Source organism: Loxodonta africana, chromosome 4, assembly GCF_030014295.1.
Source record: "Loxodonta africana isolate mLoxAfr1 chromosome 4, mLoxAfr1.hap2, whole genome shotgun sequence".
Lineage (NCBI taxonomy): Eukaryota > Metazoa > Chordata > Mammalia > Proboscidea > Elephantidae > Loxodonta > Loxodonta africana.
This window is the reverse complement of record NC_087345.1, coordinates 7,293,564-7,306,187: the sequence shown is the minus strand read 5'-3', so window position 1 is coordinate 7,306,187 and position 12,624 is coordinate 7,293,564. Positions and strand designations below refer to the sequence as shown.

Sequence of the window (12,624 nt, the reverse complement as noted above, 5' to 3'; positions counted from 1 at the left end):
TCTGGCTCCTCTGTGCACAGGGAGGCTCGAGCACATGGAGGTGGCATCTTGTTTGAGGCCCCACCCTAGTGGCAGGCTGGCGCACACCCAGGCCTCAGCTCAGAGTCCTCAGTGCTCACCTTCATGGCAGAGAGTGAGGGGTGCTCGGGGACATGGGTGCAGACTTCTTAGAAGGAGTCGCTCTGAGACTACAGTTCTTGCCATCGTGGGTGGCGTTTCACCCTGTCCGGGGCTGTCAGCGACCTGGGGGAGTTTGTCTTCCTGAGCGAGCTTAGGACGGTGTGACACTGTGAGTGGTGTCTGTGGAGAGAAACCGCAGATTGAGCGTAGCGACGACGGAGCTAGCTGGTCCCCCGAGCGTGTTGGTGAGCGGGGGTGTCTCCTGCTGGTACATCCGCTGAGGGATGCTCCCACGTGAGGTGAAACTACCTGTTCACCGTCACATCTTCCTGAGGCCCTTTGCTCTGTGTCTTGAACAAAATGCATACAGTTGGCCGTTTGATGAATTCTGTTTTCTGTACGTATTTTTTCTGATTATAAAAACAATATATAAATAAAACCAAAAAGCCACTGCTGTTGAGTCAATTCCAACTCATGGTGTCCCTGTAGGACAGAGTAGAACTGCGCCGTAGGGTCTCCAAGGCCGTAAGTCTTTACAGAAGCCGACTGCCACGTCTTTCTCCCGCGCAGCGGCTGGAGGGCTCAAGCCGCCCACTCTGTAAATAGCAATATTTAAAATGCAGTGTGTAAGCCAGAAGTGAATGTTCCCAATGATCCTAACGTAATCACTTTGAACAGTTTGCCGTAATCTCAAACGTTAAAGCTACTTTATGCTTACCTCGCTGTCTTTAGGGTCCTTTTGATGGGCTCTAACAGGAGTACGTAGCACTGGTAACGGCTGAGCTTCCCTTAGGTCTTAAAGGTGTAACTATAAGTTGAAATGTCTAGTCTTTCTCAGGGAAGTTCGAAAACCAGGAATCCGATTTAGATGTTTTCCTCTTGTATCTGCTTTAGATAACAGCAGGTTTCCCTGTGTCTTGGCTTCGTATTTGCTAGGTCCTCCAGTGGGCGAGAGGGCACATCAAATATGGCGTTCTCCACATCCATGGCTTATACACAGACCCTTGTGGGATGGTGCTGGACCCATCAGGGTATAAGGATGTGACCCAAGACCCCGAAGTAATGGTAAGGCTCATTTAATCAGGCATTTGCTGCATAACCTTGGAAATACGTGGTGCCCACTAGCTGGCTGTAGTCTGAACGGTTCTCCGTGTCCAGGCATCACCCTCCGTCTGCCCTCCACACTGCTGCTGGGGCAGGGCCATGTCTCCCATCCTCTCGGCTGTGTCTGCAAGGCCTGGCATGCTGGCCATAGATGCCCAGTGAGCACTTGCTGGGTCAGGAGTGCTGCCTCCTGTAAGGTCCTGGGTCTGGGCTGCTCTTCCCAGGCTTGGCCTCATCCCTGCGGGGCAGGGGGGAAGCTCCTGTGCAGGGCGGCCTCCCTCCCTCCTACAGCTCCTCATTTCTTACACACACATTCAGCCTTCCTTCTCTGAGCCCATCCAGCGCCTCTCCCTCCTTCCTGTACGGAGCACGCTGTCTGTTCAGCTTTCAAAACCCAGTCTTCACATTTCTGTCTCTGTGAGGGCTGCTCCACACTCTTCCGTTAACAGCACTCAGTAATTCCTTGGTTCATCTGTGAGCTCAGGGTCAAGGGCTCTGTCACTCATTGGCAACCCCAGGCCCTGTGTGACACTGGCACCAGGCATGCCTGCAGTGTCCGACTCGGCAGATTCTTGTCCTGTGTGGTGCACGCGGGTGGCTGGCTGTAGGGGTCCCTGTGCTGGGCTGAGCCTCTCCGAGGGGTCTGGATGCCCGTATTGGTGGTTCCCTGTGCTTTGCCCAGCCCTGCCCTCTCTGTCCCCAGTGACCCCCCGGTCTGTGCCCCCTGTGCCACTCCCTGCATCTCTGTCCCTGGTCCCTCCTCAGCATTCCTGCCCTCCCTCCCAAGCCCTCTTCTCTGAGCGCTACAGAGTGCACACACATGATCCGCTGAGGTGGACGCTGCCTCCAGGTGTTTGCACGTGCGGCTCTGAGCTGAAACATGCTAAAGGCCCTCATTTCCTGTTAAACGTTTTACATAATGCTAGATTGGAGGTGGGTGATGGCACTGACAAGATTTGGTGGGCAGGGGCTGGGGACGATGGCCACGTCTACACGGACGTTGATTTTCGGCACAGGCCGGGTAACTGGCCCTGGTGGGAAGAGGCTCGCCGTCCTGGCCGAGTGGCAGACAGCCAGCCCAGCTGGGCTTCCGTCTCTCAGTTGATCTGAGAGCTGTGTCGGGTGTGTGCTGCGTAGCTGACCTCATTCCTCAGTGTGGCTCTCTGGAAGTCTGGCCAGAGATGCTGTTCTGGGGTTAGGTGTAGACCTTGCTGTCTTTCCACTGAGCATCCGATGTCGTCTTTGGCCTTTTCACAGGAAGCTCTGCAAAACCTGTACCGCACCAAATCTTTCCTGTTTGTGGGCTGTGGAGAGACCCTTCGTGATCAGATATTCCAGGCCCTCTTCCTTTACTCTGTGCCGAATAAGGTGGACTTAGAACACTACATGGTCGTGCTCAAGGAGGACGAAGACCATTTCTTTAAGCATCAGGCAGACATGCTTGTGCACGGAATTAAAGTCGTATCCTACGGGGACTGCTTCGACGACTTTCCAGGCTACATGCACGACCTCACCACGCAGATCTGCAGACAGCGCAGCCCAGGTACAGGGTCTCTTCTCCACCTCCGGGGTGTGACAGGCAGCCCCTTCTGGGCCTCCCCATTAAAAATTTTTTTTTCCTGAGATACTGTTCACCTACCATGACATTCACCGATGTTCCAGTTCATTTAAAAAATGCCTCTCAGTGCTTTAAAAATAGCGAGTGCATCAGGGTAGTGGGGTGATAGTAACAGTCTGTGACTAGAAGTTTAAAATAACTCTGAAGTTCACAGCTGTGTGTTTAGTTGCACACATTTAGCATGTTTCAGATCCTAGGCCACGCTTCAGATGACCTTGACCAAGAAAGGAAACAACCAAGCCAGCTCAGTCACTTGCGATGCATAAAAGCTGCGAAGAGCAGGGTGTTCTCACTGTCCTCCTGCTGCTATGTTCTAAAAGTTACAGCTTTAAAAGTGCGTGATTTTATCAAGACTTCGGCATCTTTTTTCAGCTAACATTGTTTCCCTGTTCTGCCGAACGCAACACAACTTGAGAGTAATTCTTTTTGGACCTTCTTTTGGAGAATCGTTCATAGGCCAGGAATTGAGACAATTGAGAAATTCTTGGTCATTTTGACAAAAGGGCAGTCAGTGACTTTGTGTTCAGTGTCATAAAACATTGAGGACGGCAGACTCCGAAAGGTCTGTACTATCATTTAATTGTGACGGGAAACCCAGACACACCTAGCGGAATTGGGTTAGCCACACCCGAGGTTGGCTGTGCGGCCAGCTAGTAACTGTGATGACGAGAAGATGCTAAGATCACGGGTGACTGGCCACACAGATAATCCAACAGCTCGTTCTCCTTTTTTCCCACCAGCCTTTTCTTTTCCGAGTTGTAAATAATTAGGAGAACGGACTGACTGGAGTTCCACTGGCACTGCCGAGAGCATAACCAGGGCAGCCGTCTGTGGGGGGAACTAACGCCAGCCGAGCTGTCGCGTGCCACGCGCGCCCTTGGCATTATTTCATTTTCAGTAGCAGTCCCCGCTGTTGATGGGTGCTGTGACAGGCTCACAGAGGCTAATGACCTGCCCAGTTAGTGCCCAGGTGTCCTGAAGCTGGGACTGGCTCCTGGACCACCAGCACTGCATTCCGTGTGGCCCCATGGAGCCCGCGCATGTGTCTGCAGAGAAGCCAGTTAGTGGTTTCTTCTCACCTCTGCCGATTCCCCCTGAACTTCACCCTGAGCTCAGGCTCCAGAGCGTGTGGCTCCATGGGCTCCTGGGCCTGCTGAGGCCCCCTCTTGGAGCCCCGGGAGCTGACCCGGTGTTGACAGGTCACTCAGACTTTCAACCTGTGACTGTGTCCCTACGGACATGTATATTGTGGTCAGGATGCCTTATCTTCATTGTGGGGAGGCTCACTGTGTGCCAGGTGGCCTGGCGCGGTGCCCACAGGCTCATCTAGCCTCAGCACCCCGGGAGGTGGGCGTTGTGGGAGCCACAGCGAGCCCGGCTGGCGCTGGGACCCAAGCCAGGCAGCAGGGCTCCATCACCTCGCTGGTGGGGCGGGTGGGTACGGTGGAGGCGTGCTCACACTTACTGTCTTTCTCTCGTCTCAGACGTGGATCGTGTGGACAGCACGACGTTTCTGGGTAAGGCATCTTTGTTTTTGCCAGCATGTTCCATCATATCTTCCTCTACTACTTCTAAAATCACAACAGTCTGTCTCTCACCTTAAATAACTAGCCTAAGACGCGGCAGCACCAGAGGTGATCAGTAGCTGCACCCCCACTCCAGTTGCTGCCACAATGAAAGGGTGGGGAGCAGAGCTGAGCCAGCCTGGGCCACCTGCTGGCCCCTGAGGAGAGTCCTGTTGTGGAACCAGGTGGAACCGAGCAGGAATCTGTTTGCCTTATACCACTCAGTGCGAAGTGTAGTAACTTGACGTTACCCACCCCCTCCAGGAATTTCACCTGCAAGGTTCTAACATTTCATACAGTTTTTCTCTTTAACACTTGCTTGAAATGTGGGCCCTCCTCTTGCTGGGCTCACCTCTGCTGAGTTCTGAACTCACAAGAGATGTCTGAGGTCGGGAGCCCCTGGTGCCCTCCCGCGGGGGGATTTGGCACCGGCCTGCCCACCTGCTGGCTCGCTGGATTAAGAAGGGCCCTGGTATGGAGCAGAGGCCTGCATGTGCAGCCCTGTCCTTGGCTGGCCTGGCCCCATACCCACAGAGACGGAAAGGTGTCGGCGTGGGTTCAGATTGGAAATTTTAACACAGCTGCGCTCAGCTTCTTGATTCTATCTTGTCACCATGTGAAAGGACGTGTTTATGAGAAAGGCGTCACAGACAGGTAGCATCTGCAGGTGCGGCGGGTGGATTGGCCAGCTGCTTCAGTAAGGTCAGATTACAGCAGGTCCTCAGAGGGTGCGCACTGGAATAGGGTGTATAAAGCCTACGCAGACAGGTAACCCTTTTAACACGGAGTCTTCCTCTTTCAGGTAACGCATGTCAGGACTGTGCAAAGAGGAAGCTGGAAGAGAATGGAACTGAAGTTTCGAAAAGACTCAGACAGTCGGATGCCGGTACTCTCTCCTTTCTTTTTGCTGGAACCACACTTCCAGTGCACCCTGTTCTGTAGGTGTTCAGTGGTGGTGCCTGGTTTCATGCTCTCTGTCCCGTGGTGGGAGGAGCAAGCCCACATGGTGTCCACTTCACAGGCAGGCTCACAGTGACCTCGTGTCTGCCACACCACAGTGACCTCACGTCACCACACCACAGTGACCTCACACCTCTACATCACACGGTGACTTCCCACCTCCACACCAGTGACCTCACCTCCACACCACGGTGACCTCACACCTCCAGACCAGTGACCTCACCTCCCACACCAGTGACCTGATGTCTCCCACACCACAGTGCCCTTATACCTCCACACCAGTGATCTTGTCTCCCACACCCAGTGACCTCACACCTTCCACACCAGTGACCTTACCTCCACACCACAGTGACCTCACACCTCCACACCAGTGACCTCACACCTCCCACGCCAGTGACCTCACACCTCCACACCACGGTGGCCTCACACCTCCCACACCACGGTGACCTCGCACCTCTCACACCACGGTGACCTCGCACCTCCACACCAGTGACCTCACACCTCCCACACCAGTGACCTCACACCTCCCACACCAGTGACCCACCTCCCACACCAGTGACCTCACACCTCCCACACCACGGTGACCTCACACCTCCCACACCACGGTGACCTCACACCTCCCACACCACGGTGACGTCACACCTCCCATGCCAGTGACCTCACACCTCCCACGCCAGTGACCTCACACCTCCCACACCACGGTGACCTCACACCTCCCATGCCAGTGACCTCACACCTCCCACACCACGGTGACCTCACACCTCCCACACCACGGTGACATCACACCTCCCACGCCAGTGACCTCACACCTCCCACACCACGGTGACCTCACACCTCCACACCACGGTGACCTCACACCTCCCACGCCAGTGACCTCACACCTCCCACACCACGGTGGCCTCACACCTCCCACACCACGGTGACGTCACACCTCCCACGCCAGTGACCTCACACCTCCCACACCACGGTGACCTCACACCTCCCACACCACGGTGACGTCACACCTCCCACACCACGGTGACGTCACACCTCCCACGCCAGTGACCTCACACCTCCCACACCACGGTGACCTCACACCTCCCACACCACGGTGACCTCACACCTCCACACCACGGTGACCTCACACCTCCACACCACGGTGACCTCAAACCTCCCACACCACGGTGACCTCGCACCTCCCACACCACGGTGACCTCGCACCTCCCACGCCAGTGACCTCACACCTCCCACACCACGGTGGCCTCACACCTCCCACACCACGGTGACCTCACACCTCTCACACCACGGTGACCTCACACCTCCCACACCACGGTGACCTCACACCTCTCACACCACAGCTGCAGAGGTGCTACTGCTGACAGTTTCTGCTTGTTTTAGTGAAGAAAAACGTGCAGAGAAGGTGCAGGAATTCTAAGGCCTTCTCGATGGATTTGCTCACCCAACCATACTGTAGGGTCACTATGAGTAGGAATTGACTCGATGGCACTGGGTTTGGCCTTTTGGTAACCACACCCAGTTCCAGAAACGTTATCAGGAACAGCCCCCCTCCCCCCACTTTCCACTCCACCTGCCCTTGCAGGTGACCCTGTCCTGACTTACGTCACCTTGGTCTCAGAGAAAACCACTGTAAATCATTTGCAGACTGGACTCAGTCTCTCCCGACTCTGGAACGTGTATCCTGGTGGGTGCACGCAGGGCCTTGCCTTGCCCTCCCCCCGGGGTGGGTTCTCTCTGTTCCCCTTCGTGTTAAGTGATGCAGCTACACCTCTGGCTTCCCACTGCAGGGGTCAGGCCAGGCTGTGACAGCCCGCGTCCTCCCCTCCCCTCCCACATCGCACTTCCCTAAGTCTGCCCCTTCTCCCTTGTCAAGGCTGACTACAGAACAGAGAAGAGAGAATGATGCCTCCACTCCGTCTATAGGTTGGTTCTGAAAATTAAAAAACCACAAAAAAGGATTTACATTGTTAACGTGAATATTTTTTTTTTGGAGAACCAGCCTGTGTTGTGTTAATGTCCTGTGTGGTGACTCCCAAGTTCAGGACTGGCAGGCCATTTGAAGGGCATGTGGTCAAGATCAAATGTGGTTTTTCTTATCTCCCGTGAAGTGCTCGTTGTTCGTTTCATATTGTGACCTTAACGTACTTGGGTTTCTTTTTTGAGAAGTTTTTAGATTCCTCTTCCTCTTGTTGCCCAGAGAAATATGTGTTTCCACAATATTCTCAGTTATTTTCCTGTCTTCTTATCTTCTGCTCTGTTCTAATGCTGCGTACTTGTTAGACCTAGGCCTTACTTCCTTACTGTCCCGAGGCTTCCTTTTTCTTGTTCCCCATTCCCACATCCTTCGGGAACTCCTGAAGACACTGTGTGCACAAGGTAAACTTGCCGGGTGTTGCTGTGTCTGCAGGTGTCTCCACTTGGCCCTCATGCTCCACTGGTAGTTGAGTCTAGGATTCTTGGTGGTAATTTCCCCTTAGACCAAAACTGTCTTGAGTGTCCGGGCTTCCTGGTGAGGAGGGTCTGAAGGTGGTCTTAGTGTCACTGACTTGGAGGGTCTGGTGGTGGTCTCATTCTCACTGACTTGGAGGGTCTGGTGGCGGTCTCATTCTCACTGACTTGGAGGGTCTGGTGGCGGTCTCATTCTCACTGACTTGGAGGGTCTGGTGGCGGTCTCATTCTCACTGACTTGGAGGGTCTGGTGGTGGTCTCATTCTCATTGATTTGTAGATGGCCTGTTGCTTTCATTTCTGAAAGCTTTGGAGATCTTTTTCCTCGATGTCTAGAAATTCTGTGAGGCTGTGGTTAGGTGTCTAGAAATTCTGTGAGGCTGTGTTTAGGTGGAAGTTTTTATTTACCTTGCTTAGATTTTTTTCCCTTCATTTTTCCAGTTTTGGAATAATCTCATTTCCTTGATTATTTCTTCTTTCCATCTACCTGAAATTCATACTAATTGGAACCTCTTGAGTTGATTTCTACTATTTTAGATTTTCTCTATTATCTTTTAGTTTCCATTTTCTGACTCTGTTTAAAAAGAAAAAAAAAAAAAACTTTCTAGAAGGTTTTCAAAATTATGTTCTAGCCCTTGGGTTAAATTTTTGCTTTGACAGTATCCTCTGTAATTTCTGAGAGCGTGTGTTTTCTGAGTTATAGCGCCCCATTGTTTTTCTCATGATACCTGTTCACATCTCAGGCACTGGGAGCTCCCTGATCATCTGACGCTCATCCATCCGTGACAACAGACATTTAGGGGAGAGGATTTTCAGATAACTGGAATTTGTTTTTTCTACTTTAAATAAGAAAACACCTATGTAACAATCCAACAGGGATTTTTGAGAGCTCTGAAGCATTTAACATGTTAGTTGTCTATATTTTAAATGTCTTAGGCTGGGTTCTCTAGAGGAGCAAAGCCAGTGAAGCCTACATGTATAAATATACATGATCGATTAAAACTCGTTGTTGAGTCGATTCCGACTCATAGCGACCCTACAGGACAGAGTAGAACTGCCTTCGTAGGGTTACCATGGAGCAGCTGGTAAATTCAAACTGCTGATGTTTTGGTTAGCAGACAAGTTTTTAACCATTGCACCACCAGGGCCCTATATATATATATATATATTTATCTCAAAGAAGTGGCTCACACTGTTGTGGAGGCTGGCAAGTCCCAAATCTGTGGGTCAGGTGTCAGGCTGGAGGCTCCTCCAGGCTCAGGTGGTTGCAGAGGCTCATGTCCCAGGAATTGGAGGCCAGAGGGTGACGAGTCGGATACAGGATCCAGAGAGAACTTTGCCAGAACATCCGTGCATATTGGATGCAGTTCATACCTCCAAGGAAACTGATTGGCTTTCAACTTTTCATCTGATTGGCTGTTCACATCACATCACATCACAAAATGGAGGATGATTACATGTTATCTGCCAAAACACTAAGATTCATGGCCTAGCCGAGTTGACACCTAACCATTAACTATCACACTAAGCAATGAAATGAATTCCTTAGTGGGTATATTTGAGTCCTGGTGGCACAGTGGTTAAGTGCTTGGTTGCAAACTGAAAGGTTGGTGGTTTGAACCCACTAGCCACTCAGAGGGAGGCAGGTGTGGCAGTCTGCTTCGGTAAAGGTTACAGCCTGGGAAACCCTCAGGGGCAGTTCTACTCTGTCCTGTAGGGTTGCTGTGAATGGGAATCGACTCATTGGCAACGGGTTTTGATGATCCCACATTTTCCTTCTGCAACGAAAGGAGCATGGACCGTTGATGGAATTGGTTGTAGATACAAAGATTCGTAATGAATGCAAGTAACATTTAGTCAAATAAGGCAAAAAAGGGTAACTTCCAGGGCAAATGGTAGGTTGGTGGCAGGAGGAGATGGATGAGCTGTGGGCTCTGCTGCTGGGTGATGGGTGAAGGCGAAGGAGCAAGCGCACTGCTGATCTTCTTGGGGTCCTTTGCTGAGATACAGCTGCTTAGTTTTTGCCCAGCTGAAATCCTTTTGGGGACATACGTATCGATGCCTTAGAGGGAGAATCCAATTTTGATAGAGTTTTGGAAAGACATCTTTGCAAGTCTTTTAGCATGTTTGGATTTTGAGTTCAGTTAGTAGGGACACCTGTAATTAAAAACAGAAAACAAAACCTGTGTTCTCTGAACTGTTCCCTCCAGCAAGTGGTACTCTGTCACTCGGCTCTTTCCTGCTCCATGTTTTCCTTGTGTCTGGTGCTCCTCCTCTTTTTCCACCGTTATTTATGGATGCTTTGTGTAGGCTCCTCCCGCTGCCCTTGCGGTTGTATGTGTGGCCTTTACTCTAGGCCTGGCGCTGTGTCTACCAGCTGCAGGGCTAGTTGCCCAGCAGACTTTGCTACAAAGCCGAACCTGCCCCGAGGCCGGGCCCTTATGTGGGCACAGCAGCCCCGAGGCCAGGCCCTTCCGTGCTGGGCGCCTCATCTCCACGCCTGCAGCGCCGCTTCTCCCCAGGTGGTTGTATCTGTTTAGAGAAGTAACCTTCTGGTCTTTTTTTTCTTTTTTTGCGGAAAGCCCTGGCCTGCTTTGCATGTGGGCAAGAGAGGCCTGTGTTTATCTTCTTGGTGCTCCGGCCACCACGCCTGCAGACCTCAGGGCTCGGGAGCAGACAGGCCCCCGTCTGCACAGTAGCCGCGTGGAGTGGGTTCTGAGCTGCACTCGTCTGTGCCGCTGACAGGTCTGGCCGTGCACCTGTGTGGAGAGTTCTCGGCGCTGGTGGTGCCCCTCCCCCGTCCACTCAGAGTGGAACCAACACGTGGACTTAGGGGCTGGGATTTCCTGGGTCTTTGCAAACCCCATGTCATAATTTATTTTGTCCCCTTTTCTAGCCAGTTGCTCCTATTTCAATTTGGAGCTTTTTAGGTCTCTAGCACACACACCAAACCCATTGAGTGGAGTCAATTCTGACTCCCAGCGACCCTGTAGGACAGAGCAGAGCTGCCCCATAGGGTTTCCAAGACTGTAATCTTTACGGAAGCAGACTGCCACATCTTTCTCCCTTAGAGCGGCTGGTGGGTTTGAACTGGTGACCTTTTGGTTAGCAGCTGAGTGCTTAAACCACTGCACCACCAGGGTTCCTTGGTGTATGCGCGCACACGCAATGTGAAGCGCTTTCTGAAACTGAAATCCTATTGCAGGTATCTCTGTAGCCGAATGTTAATGTTTGGTGTTCCTTTCTTTTGTTTAAACAGATGATGCTGGAGGGTCTTGAAATCTTTAAAACCAATAAAACCTGCAACTTGAAAACCAGCCTTCTGTAACCACAGTGCCACACACACGATGAGGAATGTTCAGAAAACTCCGCACGGGATCTCTCAGTTCTGAACCGTCATATACCCCAAAAGAGCCGTGTGGGGGCGAGGCTGGGTGTGGGAGCCCACTGTGTCTCACCGCTAGGAGGGAGGTCACACTTCAGGTACTTTGTAAGGATGGATGGACAGCTACCTCAGGGACCAAAACCAGGGGGCAGGGATACAACTAGTGTCCAGGCTTCCCTTTGACACGCCCTTTATCAAGGTTGATTTTTCTAATGAAAGGGTCAAGGGAAGACTGTCCTAGCAACAGTAGTTGCCAAAGAGAAAACAAGAAACCACTTAAATTTAATCATTTTTATCTAGAAACATGTTACTCTAGAAAAAAACTAAAGGTATGTTTGTTACGTTGTTAAATAGCAAAGAACAAGTGAATACTCCAGGCCCTGGGTCAGCTAGTGAGGACGATTAGCTAGACAGGGCTTCTTTGGAACAATGGCATTTTAATGACTTCAGCCCCAGAGAAGCGGCAGCTACGCTGGTAGCTCAGTGCTGTGAGGTCACAGGGAGCCGGAGGCCTTTTCCAAGTTGAGGTCAGTGTCGTGCACACCCATCTGGAGACACTGCCAGTGGGCAAAAGACGACGCTAACTTTTAGTTACAGTGTAAATTCCACGCTTTTCAAGTCCTTATTTATGGATAAGGCCCAACCTTGCTGTTCTCATCTCTCCAAGTTCTCTTCCTGTGGCCCACATTCAAGGGCATTTGCGCAGTGAGTAGCCAGACCTGGCGAGGGCCTGCACACCTTATACGTCTTCGGGATCCGGCTGTGTTGGGCAACGCTGCGGCCAGGGAGCTGCTCTGTGGCCAGTGCCTCACAGGAGAGCGAGGCTGTGAGACACCGGGAGTCACGGCCCTGCTTGGCTTCAGCTGAGTCTGCCAGTTTTTGGTGCGACAGAGCTTGCCAGGCCTGTGACTCCCCGTTGATGGCACTGAAGCTCCCCGCAGGTGTACAGAGCTAAGAACAAGGAACGTGAAGGTTGGGATGGATTGTGAACAAGAGATAAGGCAGAGACCCGCTCAAGATGTTTTTTTCTCTCGAAGCACGGGAAACAAATCTGTATGTCTCTCTGGTCGTAAATAAAGTGTTGACTCTGATCCTGTGTGCTCAGCTTTCCCAGGCACGAGACGGCTCGGTATTATCCATTTAACAAGGAGTGTGGCCTGAGTTGCCACTTGGTTGTGAAGCCAAGTACACAATTACTTGAATGTGTTTAAATTTTTTAAAAAGCAAACACTATAAACTATTCACAAAGTGTAGTCAGGGTTGGCTATCCTACTCTGAAAGGAGGACTAGGATGCGGGCCAGCCGCAGGGTGCAGCGCGTCACAAGCACACAAGGGGCTGGGATTAGGGCAGAGCCCGGGAAGGTAGAGCCGCCTCGTGGGAATCCCCGAGGGCCGGGCCTGGGCGCGCTCTGAGCTGTCCCCCGTGA

At 52.0% G+C, this 12,624-nt stretch overlaps 1 protein-coding gene across 5 annotated transcripts in view; it reads left to right on the top strand.

Annotated features, from left to right (window-relative positions):
* Positions 1-12,624, top strand: part of FAM118A (family with sequence similarity 118 member A) — a 60,270-nt gene that overhangs the window by 24,407 nt on the left and 23,239 nt on the right. For 3 of the 5 annotated variants that reach the window (XM_064283380.1, XM_064283381.1, XM_064283379.1), the window contains exons 5-8: positions 1,057-1,185; positions 2,482-2,767; positions 4,327-4,359; positions 5,210-5,293. In XM_064283380.1, the coding sequence (XP_064139450.1) occupies positions 1,057-1,185; positions 2,482-2,767; positions 4,327-4,359; positions 5,210-5,293 (532 nt within the window). Of the gene's footprint in view, positions 1-1,056; positions 1,186-2,481; positions 2,768-4,326; positions 4,360-5,209; positions 5,294-7,237; positions 11,051-11,070; positions 12,288-12,624 lie in introns of those variants that run through there. The other 2 variants (XM_064283382.1, XM_064283383.1) reach the window with 2 other exon arrangements.